The sequence below is a fragment of the Labrus bergylta genome, chromosome 17 (genome assembly GCF_963930695.1).
Source record: "Labrus bergylta chromosome 17, fLabBer1.1, whole genome shotgun sequence".
NCBI lineage: Eukaryota > Metazoa > Chordata > Actinopteri > Labriformes > Labridae > Labrus > Labrus bergylta.
Window position 1 is genome coordinate 13493393 of NC_089211.1, and position 27254 is coordinate 13520646.

At 39.5% G+C, this 27254-nt stretch overlaps 1 protein-coding gene across 1 annotated transcript; it reads right to left on the reverse strand.

Moving 5' to 3' along the window:
* Positions 1–26527, reverse strand: gnaz (guanine nucleotide binding protein (G protein), alpha z polypeptide). Its single transcript, XM_020629798.3, has 3 exons — positions 26250–26527; positions 10691–12022; positions 1–2107 (listed from the first exon to the last, which is right to left on the reverse strand). The coding sequence occupies exons 2-3, from the start codon at positions 11411–11413 to the stop codon at positions 1763–1765; spliced, it is 1068 nt and encodes a 355-aa protein (XP_020485454.1). The 5' UTR covers positions 11414–12022; positions 26250–26527; the 3' UTR covers positions 1–1762.
* Positions 26528–27254: the final 727 nt, after the last annotated feature.

Below are 27254 nucleotides of genomic sequence, written 5' to 3' on the forward strand. Positions count from 1 at the left end.
AAATTTGCATAAGTTGTTTTATTCATAGTTATTGTCCTTTTTATATTTCTTTTTTTTAATTGTTTTGTATTTTGTTGAGGTGGACATCCCGTAATGTAAGCCTGAAGCCCTTAGCTGAGTTGTTTGCACATCACGCTCTGAACTGAAAAAGAAAGGGTAAGAGGAGGAGCGGAGTGGGGTGTTTCCTCCTTCTCTCTCTCTCTCTCTCTCTCTCTCTCTCTCTCTCTCGCTCTCTCCTTATCTCACTTACAGCATCCCAACTCAACCTTTATTTTCATTGTTTGAACAAAGAGTGTACCTTACAGTATATTTACACATCATACTGACTGGCTGTTTGACAATTTCAACGTAGATAATGCAAGGAAGATTGAACTTTCAATGTTTGCTTCTTTGTTTTCATATTTTTTTTATTCTACAGTCTTGTTCTCCTTTGATCCACTTTTTCCTCTCATGCTAACTTTGTAGTGAGATTTTTCTCGTCGTCATTGTAATCATCATCACCATCATCATCATCAAAATCCTCATCTTTTTCACAACATTATAATCATCATTATTATATTGATAGAACTCTTTTCAATAGATTCCTCTCTGACAACTGTACACTCGTACACAGTGTTTGACTTTATATATATTTTTGGGAATATATTATTTAAACCTAAGAAAAGAGGAACATAATCCCAAAGAAAATATATATTAGTATCCCAAAGTAACAAAATCATGCATGTTTTAACGTATTTGTCCATAAAAACAAACAAAAAAAAAATAACATGAAGGATGGGATCTGGTGTTATTTACAAATTGATCTTGGCACTGTTTTTTGTCGTCTCTTGGTGGAAACTGGAATGATCATAAAGAATACTTTCATATTTAAGGAGCACAACACTCTCCGGGTATTAGAAGTCAGTGACCTGCTATAAAATGCAGGTTTGAGAGACGTATTCTTTTTTTAAAGCACAAAAAGATAAAGTAAAGAAGGGAAAAAGAACAATATTAGAGTCGACTTGGGGGAGGGGCAAAAACAGAAATAGTGTGTAGAAAATGTATTTCACATCAGCTTTACACTGTGGCAGTTTCCTCTTTTTAGGCAGAAACCCTGTGACATCATGTCTTCTTACTTTTTTTTCCTCCTCAGAAATACAGGCTCTCTCCTTGTTTTAACAGGCGCGCTCACTTGGTTACCATTGTTAAGGTGAAAATCCGAAAAGAGAACATTGATTCTGTCAAAATTCTTCTTGTAAAGCAGCATTAATTGACTCTGGCAAATCAAATAAAGTAGACAAACATAACAGAAAACCACCAGTACAGGCCTATGCCCTCAGGTTTGGCAGGCAGGTAGGGGTAGCTGTCTACTATTCCAGTGTTGCCTTGTCACACAAGTGCTTGACTGTTGATCCAAAGACCTAGTATGTGAGCAAACATAAAGATGTGTGTGTAGGTGTGTGTGTGTAGGTGTGTGTTTGTGTGTTTGGGTGTCTCTGCATACTCAAATTCAGTGCAAACACATTGGGCAAAAATCCCATGTTGACCATGGCCCATCTGCTCTGTTGTTTCTATTGAAACAATGTAATCTACAGTATTGTCCATCCCCGGCCGTCGCACTACCTCACTCGCTCTGCAGTTCTCTGTTGCACCTCTTCAAAGTGATAAACCACCAGGCAGACTGACATGCCTTTTTGTTTATACAGCCTGATGGCTGGGACTGCTGCTGCCTTACCCACCCTTGCCCACTTTCCCCATACCACCCCCCACCCAGCCTCAGGTCCTAGCACAGCCCAATGTACTTGAGATTGTTCTGGATGATCACGTCCGTGACAGCGTCGAACACAAACTGGATGTTGCTGGTGTCGGTGGCACAGGTGAAGTGCGAATAGATTTCCTTGGTCTCCTTGTTGCGGTTGAGGTCCTCAAACTGCCGCTGGACATACACAGCTGCCTCCTCATAGGTGTTCTGCCCTTTGTAGTCAGGGAAGCACACTGTCAGAGGAATGCGTTTGATCTTCTCCGCCAACAGGTCCTTCTTGTTGAGGAAGAGAATAAGCGATGTGTTGGTGAACCAGTTGTTGTTGCAGATGGAGTCAAACAGACGCAAGCTCTCGGCCATACGGCTCTGTGTGGATGTGGAAAGAGAGGAAAATTCAAATTCAAAGTCAGACCATGCAGAAAAATGTACACTTTATTTTGAAGCAACAGCCCATATTGGCCCAATCAGACCTCATTCACTGGAGAGGATTGTGTGACTAGGCAAAAAAAGAGAAATAATTACTATTTGAGGGTGGTGCAAGATTTATGAATGAAAATGAAGGCAACATAAGAGAAATCTAAAGTCTTAAGTCATCCAGCACAAGTCTCATACAGTATATCCAGTTCACTGACCAAAGGTACGCTGTCTTTGTTATGGCAACAGACTTCAGCCTCAGAAAGATGAGGGCCCTGAGTTTGAACTCTATTAAAACACTGACTACTTCTTTTATCACCTCTCTCTTTCTACAAGTCCAAACTGTGAAAGGACCAGTTCAAATAGATGTGTGTCGGTCTTAATTTACCCCATTACAAAATCACCTGCTTTTGTGAGTGGGACTATATGTACATTTGAATGGATAACGTCAAAACAGGGGCAACGACTGGTTTCCACTTAGCCCCACACGCTTAAAACTACTCATCCAAGACTCACCACTGAGACCTGTCCACACACCATAAGTTATTTGGTTTTGTGATCTTTCATTTTCTTTCCAGCCTTCTGCTTTCCAATAAATTACAATAGAGGTCATTGTTAACATTTGTTGCCAATTGGTCCACATTATGTGTCCCATATTTTTGTCCCATATTCGGTTGGAGAAAGAGGTGAAAACTAGCAGGGCATTCAAAGGATATACTTAAAAATATTTCCAAACCTAGCGGAAACATGTCAAAAGACGTTTTATTATCAAAGCTGTGCATTTGATTGTCTATTTCTAAATTGTCAATACATCACAGACGTACTGTACATTTGTAAAACGCTAAGAAAGTTGTTGTAAATCAAATCTTTAATGCTTGGACTTTAATAACATATCACAAATATGAGAACTTTAAAAAACAATTGTTACTGGGCCTAGTGGTTTTGTTATGCGCCCTGTGTACAGAGGCTGTAGTCCCCATCTCAGTGGGTTGGAATCCTACCTCACCCATTCTGACATGTCACCTCCCGCTCTCTCCTCCTTACATTTGTGCTATAATTTAGACATCCGTGTTTCAATTTAGTCAATAGAACTGCTAGTTCCTGAGTTATTTTCATACACGGTCCAAAATGTCATTAGTCCTTCTGTCCTTACTCCACACCCACATAAGGCTCTCTTTCACCAAGTTTCAGAAAAACAAGGACAGTAATAAATCTGATAAACCCCACCAGAGCCCACCCACCTACCCTGTGGAGCAAATCACAGATTCATTCCACAACTTTGTAATGGTAATCATTAATGTCTACTCTACGCAGCACATACATAGGGCAAGGTAAGACACATTTATATACATTCATATGATACAAAAACAGGTAGTTATACTGGATCACGAGGAACATCATTGTCAGACCATTTACATCTCCAACCTCCATATGCTTTTTAATGTCATGTAACTCTTGATTAATTTAATTTGTAGAATGTTAAAGCATTTTGCTTTTTGTAGAGGAAAATTTGAGCCTGTGCAACTGAGTGTGTTTGTGTGTGTGTGTGTGTGTGTGTGTGTGTGTGTGTGTGTGTGTGTGTGTGTGTGTGTGTGTTCAGGAATGTCGTACAGTTTGTGCCCATGTGACGTTGAATGTATAAGGATAAAGACATGAAAAAAAGTGGATCTGTTTATGGCAGCTGGCGGCATGTGGCCACTGGCCAGCAGCTTGTGACTGGAAGGCTGGTAGAACGAAGGCTGCTGTTTAAAAGGTTACAGAAACATCATGATGCTCTGAGCAAATCACAAGATCTGCTCAGCATGAAGAAAGGTATTGAGGGGAATAGCCAAGGATTAGACTTTTGTAGAGCCGCTTTGAAGTAAACCCTGATAATTTAGTAAGGGCACTATTCTAGGAAAATGACAAGTCCACCTTGAATTAAACAAGCATGTTACCCTGAGGTAGTCCCATTTTTTTTTATAGCATGAAATTGACATGCGGTCAAAGACATTAAGATTTTTGTCCAGAAGAGCAGCCTCCATACAACTTAATACAAACCATTGACAAATGTAAATGTTTTAACTTAAAAAAAAAGGGCTTTAAAACTTCGGGTAGGCAAATCTGATATATTTTATACAAAGAGAAGTATGCTAGTTTTTGAAAGCATCCACCCTAAAAAAAATGTAAAAACTTTATGAGTTATAGAGTACATTCAGCCAGCACATGCATAGCCAGCTAGCTTTAGCTTTAGACTCTGCTCATTTGTAACACAGGCAAACCAATTGTTTATTTTGGTCTACTAACTAAAAATACATTTGAGTCACAAGCACAGCAAAATAGCAACTGGGTACTGGAAAATAAATCGTACACACCTATTGTCATACTAATAAATGAGCTAATTGTTTATTCAACTAACAATACCCATTATTGGAACTAAAACAGAGCTTCTGCTTATTACAAATGACATAAGAGGGTGTTGGGGTTGCTTTTCCTTTTTACAAATATCTTCCAATGTGCTTCCATTCTCACATATTTTGTTTAGTCCTCTCTTTATAAGTATGTGTCCTCTGGGACTAAGACTGGCCCCTGAACACTGAACAGTAAACAGAGTCATGTCATGCTGTTTGACCTCCATCCTCCTCTTTCCAGGGTGTCACAATAAGAGCCCAGCTGTTTCGAGAGAGTGACAGAAGACAGCCAGCTGAGCTCAGGGAGTCTTCACCTGGCCACTACAGTGCTCGTACGGTAGGAGTTTCTTAATGGGGATCGGGTGGGGGGTGGTGGAGGAGAGCACCATTCAGAGCAGTAAACACCCACTGATTCACATATACCTACCCTGTAACACTGCTTTACATCTGGCTGCCTCCTGTTGGAGTAGTCCAAAGGCAATGGCCTTAATTAATCTTGATTATTAATCAAGAAGTTCAACCCAGTCATACCTTTGTTTCCCATAAAAAAAAAAAAAAGAGTGCAGAACTTTTTTAATGTCACTGCCTGACAAGAAGGGCTCCTAATGACTTATCTACCCAGATCATTTTCTCTGTCATCATGTTTTGTCTTCTCTACCTGAAAAGGGCCATTTTTAGCCAGCTCCTTTTCTGTTTCCTCTTTCACTTTAATTACTAGTGTCTCTGTTTCTGCGGGGTATGGATTTAACAACAAACAAACACATTCAAATTATACATAATTATATTATTTTGCTCCAGTCTCTGCAAAACAAGCTAACCGTATTTAAACAAGTGCCAATTTTGATTTATATTGATCATATTTTTCTAATGGAATTGAGAATGATATAGAAAAATTCATTTACAGTTCCTGCATCTAATCAGCCCATACTACAATGATGACCCGGATGATGTAACAAGGAAAGCTGTGTGCAGCACTAACCATAGAGTGGAGGTCACAATAGATTATTGTAATAACATTTGAGACAAATTAAATCTGGAAAGCTTACAATAAATAACCATTTGCCATTATAGTTGAGTAATGGAATAGCTACATAGAATGAGATCCAAACGTACATGAGCAGCTGGGTAAAGACAATATTGACATCATTTTTTCACTGTGTATTTCAACTATCTTATTCCATTTCCTGGGGAGCTCTTTTTCAAAACACAATTATATCATATGAAGCGGTTCAATTACATGATAGTAAAGCCTTTGATAACCCATTAGGTGGTTAAAATGCTGCAGCTGAGTGACGGAGAATACTCCTGAATACATTTGAGACTCAGTGCTGACACCTGCCACTTTGTTTCTGAAGATTCAAAGCTGTGGTTTTACATTCAGATAATTGTGTAGGTCCTCTTTGCTGGGGCTTAACATGAAAAGTGAACATTACAAACTTTGACATCAAAACATGGATAACAGGTTATTCATTTCCAGATTTCTTTCATGTGACAGGCAATAGTCTCTAGAAACAGAGCTAGCTCTGCCATCAGGCTCTGCCTAAATGTTAAGCTTAAACAAGTACTATATCACATCTTGGCTTTCTTTCTCCCCTCACATACACACTGGATCCACTGCTCAGACTCAGCCATTACATATAAACCTGTAGTAATGCATATTCGTAATGATGCACCCACACACACTCGTGCAGGCACACAATGCATGCATGCATGTATACACCTCATCTATTCTCTCTCTCCAGCGCTGTTGTTTGTTGTACAACTCCCCCCCCCCCCCCCCCCTTTCCCTTCCCCCCTCCCCTTCTCATCCTCTCTTCCCTAGTCACAGCTCACTGTCAACAGCACAGGATTAGGAGCGTTTGACCGGCCTGTTGCTAAGCAACAGTAACCATGGGAACCGATTCATTATGAAGACAGGGATGGGACAGGGAAAAATGCATCAGGGAATGGGTTGATGGGTAAATGTTGTACTGTAATTATTCTGGCATATTTTTGATCCTGTATGAGCGTTGAGAGAGTTGAAACTGAGCTGTGGTTATCTGCTCTGATAAAGTTTTTTTCTGTTGGTTGTTTAGATTACTAAGCTAATCACTGCCATCATAAAAAACAACTCTTCTTTTCTTCTAATGAGGACCTACAAAGCAACAGAAACTGTAAAGGTTTTCATTATGTATACAACCACTTAAACAGACCATCTTAAGATTCTTAAAAGCATTTGTATGACTGCCTGAATTTTTCAACTTTCCATTCTCATAATAACTCCTATTGTGTTGTTTTATAAAACATGAAACACATTCATGGAACTGCTATTCAAACATCCAGTGAGCATAATGCTCTTTTTGTTCAAAAAATGTCTGTGTTTGTGATGTAAACGATAAAAAAAAGACCAATCACAGTAACACTTGAACTAAAACTGATGAGTCATGACACATTTTCAGCCTCACCCTATTTGCAAAATACTTCACACAGGGCCTGATTCATTAAGAATGGGTTGCAGACGCTAATAGCTCCATAAATTGTGCATCATTTGCTTACGTTGTTACAAACATGTTACAAAATTTCAACTTTTGAGGTGGATATCGGAAAGACTATATGACAATATGCTAGCTTTGCTAACAGGCTGCTTACAAGCTAACAGGATATTTCCTTACATTGATTTGCCGACGTTGATTATCATCTGGTTTTTTTCAGAGAAAATTAAGAGCTTAAACATTAGCAGATCAGTCAAACAAAACAAGAAAAAAACTGTTGACTCAGCAGGACAACAAATAATGTTTTTTTATGATAGGAAATACAATCATGCAAAGTCTGATTAACATGGTTGGATTTAAATTAAAAAAAAAAAAAGTTTTATCCTGGAATACTGTCTGCAATATTACCGATTATGGGGATATATAATTATTGTGTGAGAGATTTAGACTTAGTTTCCACACTTTACTCATTTACACAATCAATAGGTGCAAGTGATGTGTGAAGAATGTGTGAAACAGCGACCATGTCTCTGTGCACTCTGGGCTAATGGGCTTCTTATATCTCTGTAACATTTATTTAAACTATAAACCACACTGATGATAAATCGATACTGAAATGTATTAATAAAAACTGTTGGCGTTATGGTTTTTGTGTTAGTCTACTTTGGCTCTCTACATCAGTGATTATATTATGTATATATATTTTCCAATACAAGCATATTGAAAGTAACTTATGGAACGTTTGCATGTTAAGGTTCCAGTCTCTCTCCACTTCAAATTTTTAGAAGAGCGACAAGAAGAGCTCCACCACAGGAGTCAGGTTTGCTCTTTGCGCGCAACAGTGGAGGACAATTTTGGAGAAAGAGGTTAATGCAATAGTGAAAAACTGTTAAAGCTGCTTTATACATTGTAGGTTCTGTATTTTATCCGTATGTGTTATGTATAGTTTTTTCTATCACAGGGATAATATTTTGTTTGTTTATTTGCTGTTGCTATATCTCCGTTAGATTGTGGTTAGATTATTTTCTTCAGCAGCTTGTCAGTGAGGTTTTTCTCGCTTGTCAGGGTCATCTTAATGACCCAGTTATTCACCATCAAATTGCACTGACCTTCATTCTATGGAGTGCCTAACCTTAATCGTAACCTATTCTTAACCCAACCTAGCAGAAACCAAATCTGACTTCCCTTCTGTTCATATTTTCCATTAGCTGTAATGTGATGTTAATATGTAACAAGAGACACATAGATTACAGATGTGTCTATGGTTACATATTTTCTCTTTCTCATATTACACATGTATTGAACATAAAGAAGCTAGACTGCGGGTTAGGTAACAGCTGTTCAGCAGCATTGTGTCAGCTGACTGTGGTTATGAAAACAGACGGCTCCAAGATGCAGGAATTCACTGTAAAGATTTCCTTCTGTAGATGTTGGAGGAGATACTGCAACATACCAACATCAATCCTCTAACTATGAGGTTATATGTACAGTGAATGTTACAATAAGAACTTCTGCCCATCAGTCATTTAGATTTATGAGGGTGTGGCCTGCTGTATGGCCAGCTTTCACTATGTGCTCTGGGTGCTAGTACAGCTTGTCTTTAACATCATCATGTATCATCATTTATATTTTCAGCGTAAGGTTGTTTCTTTTCTGACAGTGACAGTTTTTTTTCTAATAAATTATGATGCTGAAGAAGAGTGGTGTGCAGGATTTTCACCTTTTAAGAATTTTAACTCCCACATTAGTGACTTAAATGGAGCTCTTCTAACAATTCAAAGTGGAGAGAGACTGGTACCTAAACAAAAAACCTAAAGTTCATTAGCTGAAGGCTATGTTACTGTGCAACTTTAGTTGTCAGTGGCTGATATTAAGCAAGATGCACAAGGCTATGCACAAGTTATCATAACGAAGAGTAACTCTTAGAATGGGTGCTGAGCACAACATTTCAGCAGGAGCAGCAACATAAAAAGCAGTGACTATCTAAAATACATCTGAATGTAAAATGTACAAGATGTTCTGTACAGGTAGGTCCATTCAGTTGATGTCTGATGAGGCTGTGTGAAATTTCAGGTTATACTGAGCTTAGAGTTTCTCTTGTATCAGATGAGGCAGCACGTCACATTCTGGCTACAGAAAATCTTGTTCAGTAATAATGTCTACATGGCTTGATGCTTTAATACACATCCAAAGTGTATGGAAATGGATTTTTCCACCACAAACCATCCAGTCGAATGTTAGATTTAGCAGAAATGTTATTCCTTGCAGCAGGCTTCTCAGAAGCATGGCAGCTCTATTTTCAAGATGTGTAGCTTTCTTTTTTCTCTCTTAATAATAAAAGTTGTTTTTTTTCTAGCACCTGCAAACTCCCATTGCTACACGGTGCCTTCACAATCTGCTAATTCTCACAGGTACAGCCTCACACTTCATTCTGTGAACTCAATTAACACCAAACTGCTTTCTTCTCCTTACACTTTATTTTTAACCTATAGAACTAATTGATTTCATGTTCTAACTTGGCACAGTGAACACCCTGTTTTTATCCGGGAAACCCATGAATTCTCAGGCCAACTCAGTAACAGGAATGACAAAGTTTCCTTTGTGCACAAGATATTTCTTGTTAAGACCTATATACAGAGGAGGAAGCCATCATGGATACTTTAAACCCAGTAGGAAAGAATGTGGTGATTCCAGTAAAAGAAACAGGAAAAAGCTGACCCTTCCTAGTAAGTCTAGACTCAACGTAGAAAATTATCTATTGTTGACCTTACTTTATCAAAAAGGCAGTTAAACAAGCAATAACTACTCATCCATTCCAAAACACTCAGATAACAGGATGGGGATGCTATTGAGAGCAAATCGTTGAAATTCCACAACCATGAAGACGATATGACAAACCCCGGCCACTCTCTTGATTCAGACAGATTTAAAATAGCTACACTACCACATTAAGGCAGACTGAATGCATTTCATGCCATTTTTACAAAATCAGTCCATTATGCCTGCAGCCAAAAAACTTAGGATAACGATCATAACATTGGGATACGGCTTTCAAAAAATATTTATATCAACCTGACAAAAATGAATGAACTGTAGTCTTTCAAGTATGTAGTATTATTATTAAGGAGGATGAATGGGTCCGTACATTGATCCTCAATGCCTTGTGGAGATTTTAAAACTGAAATAGAAATAGTTACAGCACAGTTGTTATTTTATAGACAGGGATGTACAGAGAGGTAATGGCAAAACAGCAGAAAAGGCCTGTGTTCTGTTCACTTAACTGAGCTGTTCAAACTTTTCTATGCAACTATGATGTGTTTGATCTTGATAGTCACTGCATTTTACCTTAATTCACCACATGAAAAACAACTGACCCAGTGAATCAAAAAAGTTAATATGTCTTAATTTATTAATGCACCCCAGCAGTAAATCATCATTCTGTACCCATATGGATCCCAATCTACAAAACAAAATAAATGGTGGGAAATAATGGTTGCTCCTTTCTTCATGCGTAGTGTAAAATCTCAACACTAACTTCACTGACATCTCCCCCGTGCCTCCTCAGATTGCTTCTGTAATTTCAATGGTTGTATGCGAGCATGACTTTTCCATACGTGTGTAAATGCATATATTTTCTGAGTGATATGTGGGTCTATAAAATAGGTTTTTCATACCGTCTGGTTGTCCTCGTAGAGTTTGAGGTCATAGCCACTTAGCTCGACACAGAAAATGATTGCAGTCACGCCCTCAAAGCAGTGGATCCACTTCTTTCTCTCTGAGCGCTGTCCACCCACATCCACCATCTTGAAGGTGAGCTCCTTGAAGGTGAACTTGTTCTCCACAATGCCAGTGGTCATATCACGGGATCGAAGGATGTCCTCTACAGTGGGGATGTACTCAGACGCAGAGATGCGGTCCAGATCATTCAGATAGTAGGCAGTGTTGTCCTCTAAGTGGTACTCATTGGATCGTTGAAAGCACTCCTGGACCCCTGAGTCGGCCCACAGACGTTTCATGACCCCCAGCAACTCTGGAGTGATCTCCCCCTTGCTCTCAGCCGGCCCTGTGAGGGCAAAAAGCTGCACAGCATCATAGGCGCGATCAGGATTGTGAAATTCGATCTTGAGGGTGGTGAGGGCGCGAATGATGCGGGTGAGTGAGTCGATGGCATTGTACAGGATTAGGGGCTTGTACTCCTTGCACGCCTCCAGGTTGAAACCTCCACTATGGATGATCTTCATCTGCTTGACAATGGTGCTCTTGCCTGAGTTGCTGGTGCCCAGCAACAAGAGCTTGATTTCGCGCCGCTGCCGTTGACTCTCCGAGCGCAAGTGGCGGTCAATTCGCCGCGAGCGCCGAGCCGCTTCCTTCTCCTCCGAGCTCTGACGGCATCCCATGGTCCTCCACCACGTGGTGAGCACAAAGGAACTCGTGCTGCTGCTTGATGGGAAAGCAAATTATAATGAAGTGGTGATCGAAAAGGAATTGTTGGAGGAGTTGCAAAGGGTCCTCCGTAAAGGTAGAAACTTGCTGGGGAGCAGCAGATAAAGCTTCACAACAGACCGGTGTAACAGGAAACAGGAAAGCCACTTCGCAGAGGAGTGACTCAGGAGGATTTCATTCTCTGCGTTTAGGAGCGGTCTAAGTCCTGTGTGGGCAGAACCCAGACTTGTGGGACGCCCACACAGCGCCTGGCACTGAGGTTTGACTGCCTGCTGAAGCCAAGGGAGCTGGGGTTCATAGCAGGGGCTCCCCTGAGGAAGGATCTGGAGCAGCTCTGGGAATCGTCAGTGTATGTCAGTAGAGAAATCGTTCGGGCTTGTTGCGTACGATCAGCAAAACCCCCTCACTCTCCTCCCACATGGCTCTTGTGGTGTGTTGCCCTTGTACAGCTTCTGCAACTCGTCCACCTTGAGTCTTTATTTGGTGTGTTTTGCCTGATCTTTTAAAATATATCTCTTTCTTCTGTGGTGTGATATCTCCCTGGCAACTGAAGGTCTCTTGATCTGTAAAAACACACACAAAAAAAAAAAAAACATGTGAATAACAGTTGAAAAGAAAAGACACATTTCTATTGTTTCAACAGATTAACCAACCAAGATGTGTCGGTAAGATTTAGAGCTGCTGGTTAGTGTTTTTTACAGTTTGAAAGTGGAGCTCAAGGTAAGTCCAAATATAAACCAATTTAAAAAGTGATATAAAGTTAGGACTTCATAGACGTATGGTGTACTCTTTTCACTCCTTTGATATTTTACCTTCATTTACACTTTATTTCTTCCTTTTTTGCAAAATAAATTAATTTCAATTTAATACTTGGAGGGAGCGTGGGTTGCTGCTTGGAGCTGCTTCAAGTTTTAAGGCTAGTTATCATCTAAATCTGATAGCACAGATGAGAAGGAATTATATTCATATTCATTCTGGAATATCACCTTGATAAAAGTGGCCATACAATGTATAGTAATGTATTAAATGGAATAACTAATTGTTACTTAAAGGATCACCATCCATGCAACCTGCACTCTTACCAGTCAACCATTACTATACCAGCCTTATTCTGTGTCCACTACTGATACAGATTTCTGCTCCTAACAGTAACACACCCCTACTATCTATGTCTGCAATCCTGTGTTACTATACTCTCTGAGCCAAAGTAGATCTCAGCAGACCACACCCACCCATTCAGCAAAGCAAACACATACACTGATTATATACACAATCAAGGTCGAACATACGCATAGAGACAGAACAAAAAAAAAAACTCTACCTTTTGAAAGGAAACTGAAGCAGAATAACCCAATTCATGTGATTCCTTGTGACTAGTGCCATCTTCTACTATTAACACTAAGACACAGAGCCTCTGACCATCCTCTATCATAATGCTGTAAAGCCCCTTTGACATACCCTGACATCTAGGGCTTAATCCTTAAAAATCTTAACTGATCAGAAAAAGAGTAAAAAAAAATATTTCTGTTAATATTTGGTTTCCTTCTAGTCTTTCTCTGAGACCAACACAGCTTTCTTAAAACATATACTGCATTCTGACAAGTTTGGGGACATGAAGTACTGTCTCTTTTGAATGTAAGAAAATTGAAGCAAACCCACATCTTCACAGTTAAAGCTTGTTCGATTCTGTGATACATAGATGCACATTGGAGCAGGCTGAATTCTTTGGCTGAGTAACAATTGTGAAATCATACTGTGGCCTAGTTTTTCTGGTGTAACTTTACAGACCTGTCACATAGACAGAGAGAAAGCATTTCTCAGAGCTGAATGAGTGAAGTCCAGTCTTCAAATGACTGAGAGGACAAACAGAGCAGAACAAAACCATAACAAAGCATCACAACACAAACAGAGTGGAGAGCATTGTTTCCTGGCTCCAGGCACCTGACCCTCTCCAAATGGCATAGCCAGCCAAACCGGTTAATGCACATCACTGATTTTGAGAGCCTATGAAACACATTAAAGCTTTGTGTGAAGTCTTTTCAAATGGCTTATTCACAAATATGCAGCACTTGCATTTTCATGCTTTTTGAAGTCTTACCACTTTAGATAATTGCTAAGGAAGTGGTGTGCTGGCAGTGCAAAATCAATGCATATTGTAATCACATTAAATTGGTATTAATAATATTTCCCATGCTATCATACTACTTATAAGAAATTGTTGTCTGTTGCCAACCTAAACGCTTATAACTAGAGCATAACGCAGCAGGATGTAATGTAGAAAAAAGGTTGAATTTTTTTTTTACTAAAATTAATTAAGATACCGCCTACAGCTTGAAAAGATGCTTACACTGTGTAACAAATTACACAGCCTGCTTTAAAGTTAAAATAGCTCAGAACACAAGCAACAACAACTACAAACAATATACCCTCTTTAAAGCTGGTTTCCATATGATGCCTTGTATATAATAAGGATACATTTCCATCCCCTACCTCCTCTGGTAACTCAAATCTACCATCATTTATGTCCAACTATCTCCCAAAAACGTTCTTTGAGGATGCTGGTGCTATTACACAGTTAGTTCTAGTACAAAGATGAGGCTTGTCACTTTAAGAGTAAGTGAGTGGAGGTAGAGCCATGGGGGCCACAGAGAGAGGCCAGTGTCTTGGTGTATCATGAGGGCCAGGGTAATGTGATAGCCAAGATGAGACCAAGTACAGTCACTCTTCTGCCTTCCCTTTATGTCTCCCACTGCACTTGGCCCATTCGCTCTCTCCTCATCACTCTTCCTGGTTTACCTCCAATTATTAATTTACCATGCAAATACTGACAATCACACCTTTTATCAGAGATTAATTATTGTAGTCACAGTGTTTCTGTTGCATAACAGTTTCATACATCCTGCTGTGACCGTTGAGTCCACAAAAAGTGCTTTAAAAATAAGGTCAATCACATTAGATTTAGTGGTGATTTTAATCCATCACAGGCTCGGTGTTGTTGCTCAGACACACTATCTGATTAAAGAAAAATGCATTACATGATATCTGTACGCACCATGACAGTTACACAACAACATACATTTATAATGTTAAGGTCCAGCATGTGGATCAAACACAACAATTGGCAAGAGTGTAGTCCAGATTTGTTGACATTTAAAACCTTAGAAGATAATGAAACCGTTCCTGGCAGTCAATTCCCAGATAGCATCATGACCGTGTAAAAGTACAGCTGGAAGGTTGGATTCATTGCTGAGTATATTGGCTAGAAATATTGATTTTACAGTATTACATATTCATTTTAAATAAATTTTGGGTTTGGATTGTTGATTTGCAGAAACTTAAATAGTCTTCTTTCCTTTCTGGACTATTTCATAGGGTTTTACTCATATGATAGATCTGAATACATCCTCTAAATCTGTTTAATTGGATCCCATTGCAGCTATATTTTCTAACGAGCTACACAAGCGTGTTGATTTCATTATGTGTTGGTGTGAAATCAATCTCGCTTTGCTGCTGTCTGCGACACGTGATAAAATGTAATTCAGTTACATGGTATATGGATGCAGGTGATGTTCCGGTGCAGTGGGATAATGCATTGAAGATAATTGACAAAAGTAGAACATTTGGCGCTAAGCTGTGTCAGACTCAGGAACATAATGCAAAAATATTTTATATTATATTAATGAAAAAAAATCTGATTCTTGTGAATGGAAAGCTAAAGTGTGTGATGTAAGAAGAAAGGGGGAAATGCACAGTTGCACTTTCAGTCACCTTGTAATGGTTAATGAATGAGTTGTGCAGGTGGGTTTTTGTGCTGTGGTCAGCAGGCTTTTATTTCTAGATGAAGTGCATGAGAGGTTTTGGTGAAAATATACCTGCTGGGAAAAACAGTGCACTTCACTTCATCTATCTGTCGTAAATAACTGTTGTCTAAAACATGGAACGAGCAAGAAATGTTTCCCATTCATGAACCACTTAGCCAGTACCCGTTTACATCAACACTAACTACAGCAAGAAAATAGCTCATCACATCTAAGCAGGCCAAGGTCTTTTGCTAAGCAACTCAGGGACTTGCACACGTGTTTGGAAAGTAAAAAAATAAATTGTTGCTGTTGCATTCAGTATTCTTATTAGGATAATACATGAAGACACATGTAGAGCCCATACAGCCGTGATTATTCAGAAATGTACGATGCTACGGAAAATGTGACTCTTCGATGGGTATACGGTAAATCGTATCCATATGCCCCATGTGTAAGCAGACCTACGGACAGGTCTTAAGACACAGCAGGCCTTGCATTGTGTCGTAAATAGATATATATTGTTATACACTAACAAAATGCCTAATTTTCTCTGTCTTTGCCTCTGACTCTGTCTTAATATGGAAAGTATTACACAGAGAAGAATTAGAGAACCACCAGTAAAATAACATGAAATATAGAGAAAAGCAAAATAGCTAACATTCCTTACAATCAATTCGCAGTGCTCATGCTCGTTGCTGTCTAGCTTTCTCATGGCTGCCAGGCAAACAGTGGTTATAGTAAGACTCAGGGCTGTCTGGTCAGTGTCCATATAGAGTGTCAGAGTTTTCCTGGAATCTAGCTGATTCACTTTTACAATAATTCTCCAAAGCTCAGACATGCGACAGTATCTTAGGCACAAATCTGTACTTACTTCTGCTGTAAGATTAAGCAATTAGAGTAAATGTGTGATGAAAACTTTGGGTCATGTTGGATACTTTTGGGTTTCGAAATGACTGTCCACACCAACCAATAATATAACGTATAAATCGTGTTTCTTGATTAAGTCTGTGTTTTTTATTGTATGATTGTAGCTCTTTATTTGAAGTGTGAGCTGTGTTGTCTTGGAGACACATTAATGATGATGATTGTGATCCTACAGAGGCTTTAAACCTAAGCAGTAGGTAGGAAATCTGAGGTCATCAACAGCATCATTTCTTCAACTACTTTTGTGTTAAACAGCTCATATAGTCACAGGGTTTCAAAAGAAAGAAATATGACTAAGAAGGTGACGGTTGAGTTGACTGGACAAAACAGGAATACATGGAAAGCTTAATTCCCAAATGAAGGCATACATAACAGAAAATCTGGTAAACGGATGTCAGGGCTAACTAATCCTCTTACAGATAGACATGATTGTTGGCCTTTTTTTCCACACTAGGCCACTATATGAAAATGCACCACAGTGGATCAGACTGACAACTTTAAAAGAAACATCATATCTATTGCTTTCATTATGATGAAATGATAATCTCACACTGAGGTTGGTGTGACCCTGAAGATCAGGGTGACATTGAGGGGCTCTTTTAGAGCTGTGTTGATGTTGTTGAGCTACATCAGAGCATCAGCACACAACACCTGCTGCCAGAGGTTTGGTGAAATGTCCACCAACATAACCATTTCTTTGAAAAGGAAGAGAAATTTGGAGAGTGCCGGCAGGGTCTGAAATGAACACCCACCCTGCACCAATTGCGGGTAGTTTTTCCGTTTGGTGAGTAAATTTCATAGGGCTACCTGCCACATGGCGGGGGAATGTTTGTACCCAGTCATGTATAAGAATTATGCGTAACTGCAGCTTCCTTTCCTGCTCCTCTGCTCTGTGAAACAACCTTAACCGCTAAGTGATTTGTCTGCTTACGTTAAGTGTTCCACTTCATCTAAACTATTTTTTTTTTAAATTGTAAATTAAAGCAAATGAATTATTCACAGATTTTGTGTTTGTAATGTTGTTATGCAGGTGCAGTTTCAGAAGGTGGCCTGGGCACTATTAGCCTTTTTTTTTTTTTTTTTAAAGGTGGGCAAATATATTTTTTACCATTTCCAAATTTCCTGATCCTTGACTTGAATCTGTGATCCTTCCAATGGAACTTAATGAAAATAATAATATAACATATTTTCCTGAAATGGGCCACTCTGCATAGGAAACTAATTTTGTTATAAAACATATAGTGTTATCCTTTTGATTAATGCATGGTTATTTCTGTATGGTGGTATTACTACCTATACTAATACTTTATGTTTATCAAAACAAAATCTTAAAACATGCATACTACAAATACAAAATTTTCTTCTGGGGGAAATCCCCCATTCCCACCTACTACTACCCACCTTTGTATTTTGTCTGCTTTTAAACTTCTCCAGAGTTTGTATGACTCAGGAACATTTCTGCTAGGTGATAGCTAGATGATATCTAAAGGCATACAATGTATGTGATTGTAGGCGGCCTTTTCAACAAACCTTAATCTGAAAGCAGCCACAGTAAGCACATATGGGTTGCCCCAGAACTGGTGCCTGCATTAATGGAAAAATGTATTTTATTTCATAGATTGTAAAACCTTTTAAAGCTACGATAGCAAGTGTGGAGAGCTCCTCTGTAACTTGTTTTGGACCTTGAGAAATTTCTGTCAAAGGATTTTTTTCTGCTTGAATCCCTGAATCTGTCAGTTAGGATGTTGACAGTCAAAATAAACACTATCTGAATATCATCCACAGCTGCAGAAACAGTAAACAATGAACAGCCCTTCTTCTGAAAGTTCTGACTGAAGTTTCTTTTTAATGTGCTGCTAAAATGATATTTGTGTGAGGCTAAAGGATTCACCATTGGTACACAGTATATTTTCACTGCTTGGTTGGTCATTGACAAAGCAATCACAGTCTGGAAGCTGTAATCGCTGGAGGTTTTTAAATATTTAATCAGGAGCAGACATGTTCTTGCAGCTCTTTCCTTTTCAATCAAATGCTGTTACTGTAAATATTCCCATGACTTCAATTTATCAATTTGCATAATTTAAAAGTATGTGTTCTTATTGCTTCTGTGATGGATTACTGAATCAACAAATGAAACCAATTTAAGATTTTTCCAGCTTGAAATACAAGGCAGACAGAATAAGGAGCTAAAATGTCGGGAGGGCGATAATCCTGAAATGAAAAAAAGATTGAGTTTATAGCACTTAGAGCAAAGTAAGAGATTAAAACCTTGTTTGAACAAATGGAGAAGGGCAGGCTCTTTATTAAAGAGATACCTTGCAATTCAAGTTTATCCTTAAAAAAGAATTCAACTGTAGATTGGAGACATGAGATTTGATTTTTTTTGCAATTCTATACTAAACACCATGGGCGGCAGCCTCGTAGTGTTTGATGTGCTACACATGACTCCAATCAAGTCTTTAACATCCAAACTCACTTAAAGCTCATCTGTCTTGAGAATCCTCTGACATTTTCGAGCAAAGAAGACAGAAGATTCTGTTTTTTTTACGGCATCTGTAAATAGAGCAAAGCTAGCAATTTTTTTAGTAATTTGCAAAACATCCAACTGTACAACACCTTTTGCATGAGTATACGTTTGACTCATGCATACATACTGTACATTTTGTGCTTTAATGTGTCCAAACTCCAATCTATTTTTCCCATCATACGGCCTCCGAGTTAAGCTGGGACCACTGGAAAAAAGAACTGGAGATGTAAGCCTGGGCAGGTTTCCTAGAACTCCTTCATACGGCAGCACAATACTGAGCAATTTAAGAGTTTCTGACAAGATGTGGGAGGTTACTTGTGATGATTTTAATCTTTAGCTGTGAAAATGCATTTGCCACACTAAACTTGGGGGCAATAAATATCTAAAAAAAAGGGGGATTTTGTTCCTAAATTCTCTAATATCTGTAATAATCTTTTATGACACCATATTCACTGTACTAAATGTATTAATGGTATTTCGAACCGATTGGTAAGAGCATAGTGGTTGACCCAGTTTTCAAAGAGACAGAAACTGAGATAGATTTAAATTGGCAGATGACACTTTATTATTCTCAGAGTTAAATGACTAAAAAGTAAAGGTGTATATGAAAGAACGTACAGAAGGCAAGAAGGGAGCTGTAAATGAAAGCCATGTGATCAGCAACACATTACTTTGTATTTACTGCTGCTATAATATTGTGGAATCTGGGACAGGCAGCAGACAGTCAATTTCATGCTATAGCAGCAGAAGGATGGATCAATGTTACCCGAATGCCTGATCCTGTAGATAACACTGTCATGTGATTGATGCCTTCGGAAATCGACCGTGTCCCGTTGCTCATAAATTTTGTGTTTTCTGTGAATTTCTCAGTGGCATGTAATAGTTTTCCAACTGAGAAGGCCTGCGTCTGTGTGATGAGTCATCCTACGTCAGACTCATATGAGATATAGGTCGCAGCGAGCAGTGTGATCCTCAGCATCATCCAACAATTTGCACTACCTTATGCAAGAAAAGAGATGCTTCTGGACGAGCCTTAATTTTTCTGTTTAATCCAGTCCATTTAGTGGAAATAACTTCAGTCTCTTTGTATGACATGTTTTTGATAATAGGTTTGTCTAGAGGAATAATTGAACAAGCAGCAGACCTTTTTCATTGAAGCTGTACAACAATGCCCAGTCCCTCACATGTATGCAGTGTGAATACACATTTACATGGGCTGCCAAAGAGTCTAAAACTGTGCCTGTCAGCAACGGTGTCTAGGATTACTCTACAAGAAGTCTCCTGGGGAGAGATGTCTGAAAGCCTCTAATGCCACATAGCACCTATGCTCCAAAAGACCTGTCCAAACACATTGAGTCTAATGGATCACTCAGGATTCCTGTCAAAATTAAAATTATATACAGTCATCATTCAGACGCCAGTAGAAGATTCTCTTTTGTCTGGAGGAAAGCTGTTGAACTGAACATGTCCCAGGATCAGTTTGGTGTATCGACAGAAAACATATTTTAACATGCATTCTTCAATGCTTTTCAATCAATCCATCAATCAATTCCTGTTGGTATAGCACCAAATCAATACTAAAGTTATCGCTGGACTCTTTACAAATAAAGAGTGAGGTCTAGACCTTACTCTTTGTAACATTATTTAGAAACCCAACATTGGTTCATTGTAAGGAAGCAATTGGCAACACTGGCAGGGAACAACCTTCATTCAACAGGAAAAACCTCAAGCACAATCAGACATGTTGGTGAACTGCAATTTGCCAGGAAGAGAATAGTCATTAATCAAAAGAGCATTTTAAAAGATAACATTTTTTTCCCGATTCACCAACTTGTTGAGCATCTCTTTAAAAAAAAAGAATTCTGACTCAAGCATATTCTCTTCTCTTATAAGCACCCGTTGGTGGACCTTTCCCAGCAACAACAAAAATAAAAAAAGTAGAAAATGTAGTGACCTGCTGGAAAAGTACAAAATCTGTCAAAGCTAAATTGGTGAAGACCAGAACAGAGCTACAAAAAAAAACTAAATTTGAGATTTCAGTTCTGCAGGAGACTAAGGCCTATTCTTTAAATAAAAGAAAATGTTGATCTGTGTCTTCCCATGTTTCAGTACAATACCGTTTGCCAACCATAAACAACTACTATGGAGCAACTAATGCAGCTTCAAGAGACCTTATATGCTATTTTCTTAGATAATATATAACATCTGTGAAAGCATCACACAGTGGCTTTTTTCCAGTGACAAGGCTGATATTGCATCAAGCATCAATCACTTTTTGGAATGTGCTAGTCTGGTCTCAGAATTTCTTTGTATCAGAATAGGAAAGTTGGAGCTTAATATCACCTTGGTAAAGACATATCGACTGGGTCATATTTTACCTGCCCTGGCTGATTTCTGGCCCTGCTCGAGTTTAGAACCATTTTCATCCAACCTGAAACAGTTCTGGACGAATTGCATCTGGATGGAGCAGGTTTGTGAGAGACTGGGGAGACCCTAACTGTCCCTGGATGTGGGTCAAGCATTTTGACCAACAAAACCCCCCATAAATAACTGCTTTAGGAAGTATAATGTTCGTTTAAAATACTTAATTTTACTCTCCCAATAGTTTGTTCAACATTTCGTGTTATCTCTTCCTGACATGCTGTGCTGAATGCGGAGAAAGATGCCTGAATGCTGCACACTACTGGAGAGGACACTACTCATTCATTATGGAAAACAATGATGGGCTGTGTTCTCCTCTCTGCTCCCCCAAAACAGTGGGGCTGTTTAAAGGGTCGGGATGGGGTGGTTGGAGGGGGATGAAGTCTCAGTATGTTTGATGCTGTTTTGTGATAATGCTCTGTTTAGTGCTCCTAATCTGAATGGCTGTGTTCCCCCTTCTCCAATCCGCTGGGTCACACTGAGTCACAAGGCCAGCCTGCGATGACAATGGCATGTTTGTGCACAGGCTGAGTTATTGCTAGGCTGTCTGTTGTGAAGGGAGAGGATGGTACAAGGTGGACACTGGGATCTCCTGGGTATGTCTGCACTGGTGTACACACCAACATAAGTACAGATATCTTTGAGCCTTCAAATCTCTGTGTTTTATATTTTTTTGCAGGTGCATAAAGACATTTCATGCGTTCATAGACAAAATAGACTGAAATAACATTCAAACCTCATTGATTTCAATATCATATAAGATATACCTTGTCTGCAATAGAGGGAAGTTGTGGGTGATGGGCAATTTCAGATTTCCAAAGACACTATCTGCAGTTTGTAATTTGAGAAGGGGAAAAGTAAGGAATAAAATATTGCAGCAAATGTAACAATAAAAAAGCCATTAACCTACTTAGGCAGCACTATAAAATTCAAACCAAAAAGACAGTGTTGGGTGGAGTAGATGCTATCCTTCATGTTTACCCCGGCAGAGAGTTTACTAGATTTACACCAAATGATGACCACATTTCCCAAAACAGCCAAATATATATATACATTATTTAAACCATATATTATCTGCTCTAAAGCCCCACTACATGCCAGCAAACAATACCAGCTCAATGAAATGTCGTTATTGTCTTTTTGAGTGGGGAGGGGAGAAATATGAGAACATGTTGCTTTTTCAAACAGGCAAATGCACTTTTACCGTATGTGAAACGGGGAAAACCAAACTGATCCTTTAGAAGACCTCAGCACCAGAGTTAATGTTTTCTATGATTTTTTTTTTTTTTGTAAAGAATTGTGTGAACATTTAAAGTAGAGAGTGTAGAAGCTTTGGGTCATACAAGTTACTGGCATACCAACACTTTGGACATGCCAGTCTTTATCAAAACAAGCTAATTTCAGGGCTTTCAAATTCTGATTTTGGGTTAAGTCTGTAATGATATTACAAAATATAATAAACGCAGACAAAAAGGCAGACACGCTACTTTCATTTCTTTCAGTACAAACTAACATGCCTCATCAGTGTGTAGTAGGCCCTACACTCCCTCATCCTCCCCCTCCTCCCTCTTGTCCACCTCCTTGTTGTCATATGACTTCTGTTATGTGTGTGCAATGGAATACAAAGTTGCTCTGTTAGTCCCCCTCTGCTCTGCCCTCTTAGATTTGAGTGCTGGAAGTAAGGCCCTCTCACTCGCCAGCTTCGGGAAAACAGACAGGCCCCTGTATGAGACAACAAGCACAGATTAGAAAGGAGGGCAAAGCGAAAGAGAGGGATGGATTGAGCTGATGTTATTTCATGTAGCACCAACTTAATCCTTTCTCATTCACTGAGCCCCGCCCTAAGATTTTGTCTGATTCAACTTTTAGCTTTTTCTCACTAATGCTCCGCCGTTAGGTATAGACCTCTCTCTCTCTCTACATCAGCGCCTGTCTGAAAGAAGCTGTCTTACAGCCGTGTGTGCAGCGATGACACTTTGTCCTAGTACCTGGCAAGGATTAGAGACCCAAAACAAACACGAGCGCTGAGCCAGCTGAATGAGAGCAATGCCCTGACTGCACATAACGCTTCATACAGATCTGAACTTTGGAGAAACACATTTCCTTGTCTTGCTCTAGGAAGTTCACCATGCATTGTATAAAAAACGTATTCACATAACTACAAATAAATGTATAGATTATGCCGTAATACTGTTCCACCCTCACCAAGAGATAAATCTTGTATTAGATTAATCATACTCTTAAGCAGGCTGCACGGGGGACTATGCTCCCCTCCCTTGGTACTAAAATGTAATAGAGCTGAATGTAATTGTCCGAGTTGGTGGCACGCTCACCTACTAGTTTAAAGACGACCCAAAGTGCACTGGATGGTGACATTGGCCTCCTCTGTGCCAGAGCTTTCCCCCCCAGCAGCCTCTGTCACTTTAAACCCCCTCTGTCCCTGCTGTCCCTTGCCATTATGTCACCCTGTGAAGTGGATGTAGCAAGTAACAGAGGAGGTGGAAGGAGGTCAGCTCAGCATAGGTTTCATTTAAATTCCAGTGCTCTTGTTTTTATATGCATAAAGGTCACATGAGGGGCCCGTATACCATTTAAACGACAAGAAAACAAAAATATAAACACTGAAGAACCTTTTTAAATGAATTGATGTGAGGATTTTCACAGGTGTTTAAGAATGAACGTTAATGCTTTTGTTTTTTTGTCTTAGAGAAACACCAAAACATAATGAGAATATTCCAATGTCTTCCATTTCTCTCTTTATTCAACAGTCTGTAATAAGGATGTGATGACATTTTCCAGTGTGTTTGTATGTGAAACTTGATGTAGACCCATATGTATGAAAGTGATTAACCTTTTCAGTATTCCAATATTTCACACCGCACATGATCATCCATCATCTTAAAGCCAAGGTCATCAGTGACCTCTGACATTTGTTGTCAGGTTGCTGAGGAGGGCTGAACTTTTTACAGCCACAATGAATAGATTTATTTGATATTAATTCAGCTTTTAGGGTTGATAAGAGTTTTTGTTAGATTGAATATGACCTTGGTTTGCTTTTTGGTGGTTAACTGGCTCAGACATTTTCAGAGGGTAAAGCAATTTCGAACTGGGCAAAATCAGCAAAGACACAGAATCAAAACAAACATCTTAAAAAATAAGTCTGTATGCAAAACCCTCACTTTTGTGCGTTTTTTTTTTTTTTTTTGAGTGTTTGTGATGCTTAAGGCCACCGTTTATTTGTTCAAACAAAATCAAACACCAAACATTCTGACTGTCAATGAACCGTTTGGATTTTTCATGTTTAAATATCAAACATTTCCCAGTAAAAGGACATTTGATATAAGTCTGTGCTGCTTTTTGTCATATTGGTAATGACAAGTGTGTGATTTTGAATTGTTAGTTGGAAAAAAGGTGGTATTATATTAATATTAATATTTGATAATATTATTGAGCATTTTGAACAACTTTATGACATTTTATAACTTTTTGACTGCTCAATTTATTGTAGAAATACTCTGCAGATTACTAAGTTACAAAGAAATAATCGTTAGTTGGAGCACTTCAACCAGCATTGCTTTCCCACTCCTTTAATGATGTGTTCGAAATTGAGAAGTTTGTGAGTTACACATGCTTGGAAAAGATTACTTGTGTGTTGCAAAAGCTACCTTGTCAATTCCTTAATAACAGCCTTTTATCTGAGAAACAGCATTAACTTAATATCCATAAAGGCTTAGTTCAGTCTTTCAGCATTACACTAAGACTGTGATCAATATTCTAGATTTTACAATTTCAGACACAGCGAAAGTAAGGCAACATCACTTGGGTTCAGTAAAGTATCACCCTAATATTCCTTGTCCATTTCTGTATCTGCTGTGTTCACAAGATAAAGGCATGGAGGAATTCATCCTCCATCTTTGCCTCAATTCACAGATGTCTAAGGGCCTTGATGTAAGCTGCTGCTGGTGGAACTATCACAGACACATCCAGCCTTTTCCTGTGTCACATGCTCAGAAAAGACATTAAATTATCACCCCTCTTTCATCCACTCTGTTACAAATCTTCTCATTTCTTATTTCTCTCTCTCTCTCTCTCTCTCTCTAGCCTCTCTGCTGCATCAACCTCCGCCCCTCTGCCCCATCTGCCTCCCTACTGTTAAACCCCCCACCCCCTCGACCCCTCCCTGCACTGGCTCTCTCTCTCACACACGTACACTACACATAAATACACATGCTCTCCTGATGCTACGAAACCATTCCCAACCCCCATTGAAAAAAAAAAAAAAAAAACAGCAACGCTCTGTTGAAGAAATAAAATTGTTGAGACAGAAATGTCACAAATCATCCTGTTTTGCCTGCCTGCCTGACTAACAAACACACCCTTCTCGACCACTTTCACCGATAACATTTACATTCAAAACCACACAGAAAAAAAAAACCAAACCCCAGCTTGAAATAATTATTAATGAATGCCGATGAGAACAGCAGACAGCAGGCTCTTCTGGCAAATCCTACAGTGCTTCTGTGCTGCTGTCAGGCCACAATTTGCCCGCTTATTCCAGTGCCCGCGGAGTCAAATTCCACAGGATTTACACACCTCCTACTGCAAATTCACATCCAACATCTAGTAAAGCCAGCTCTAAGTACTGAACACCTGATCATGTGTGATGGTGCGTTTACTCTCATTTCCTCCCCTATTCCATTTCACAGCTTATCCTGGGCAGAGCACAGAGACATGCGCGCAAACATACACACACATCTTCAATGCATCCTTCGCTTGTCCTACATAGTTAATACATAATTGCATGAACTAAACACTGCGCTCAGATAAAAGCAGTCTTTAAGAATGGAGGATGCTCTTGGGAGATGATGAGTCAAATTGCAAGCACAAGATAGCAGCGTCCGCTGGCACACAGCTAGCAGGGTGGAGGAGGGGACTGGACAGCCTGTATGCCATCTCTGAACATCACCTTCCCCATTTCCCTGTTTGTTTTCCCATCAGGAAAACAAACTCGTCCTCCTCACAATGGCTGCGGTGAAACAAACAGCATCTTGCTCTGTGCTAAAAGCAGGCCAGTTGCAGTGATAACCAAAAAGGCTGTCTGTTTTTTGAGAGACTTACCGTGCTCACAAGGCAGCATCCATTTACAAAGGATACTGCAGACAAGCCCTGGAGAGAAAGGCTGTGTGCAATCCACCTTTAGTCCTGTCGCTTCATCTTCACATCTTCCTCATTTTCACAGGAAAACACACACGTACATCTCGCCTTCTTTCTCTCTCTTATTAACGTCTGTATTCTGTATCCTCTCTTGTTTGCTCCAAGGCAGTTGAGACACTGCAGCGATGGGGGTGGAGGGCGTGTATATATGTGTGCGTGTGTGTGCGAGTGTGTCAGAGACAGAGGCAGAGAGAGGGAGTGCAGGACAGAAACAGAGGGAGGAGTCAGCAGGGAAAGAGAGAGATAGAGAGAGAGAGAGAGAGGGGGGGGAAATAGTCAGGATTAAATCATGAGAGTAACAGAGAGGGTGAGTAAAAAAAATGGTTTTGATGGGGTTGAATCTGCAGTAGTATATCTTTATTTTATATTACAAATGATCAAATATACATCAGCCATTAAGGAATCAGAACAGAGGAAAGATTCTGAGTAGTTTTATTTTGAGGTATTATATTCTTGCTGACAGGCCAGCAGCAGGATCGGTTGTGATTTCATTGATGGCTATAAAGACATAGAAGACAGGGAGAGAGGAAGGAGGAGGAGGGGACTGGAGAGGAGAGGAAGGCAGAGGAAGGGAGGGGAAGGGAGGGGAGGGATGACGGCAAAGGAATGGGAGGGGGATTGGACGATGGTGTAATGTGCTGTTTCCGTGCCAACTGTTTCTGTGACAGTGGGTCCACTTCCTTTATTGCTATTGGATATAAGGAGAAATTGATAGAAGCTTGGGCAAATGAGGCTGCCTGCCACTGGGTGTGAATGGGTGGCTCATTTTTTACATGTTTCTTCGGCTTCTTCGTAATCTATGGGAAATTTTTTTTTAAATTAGGGTGTTTTGCTTTACTGCAACACAGGGATCAAAGTGCCAGAGCATGATGTGAATTATCGCTTTGTCATTATGGATGCCACCAGTGT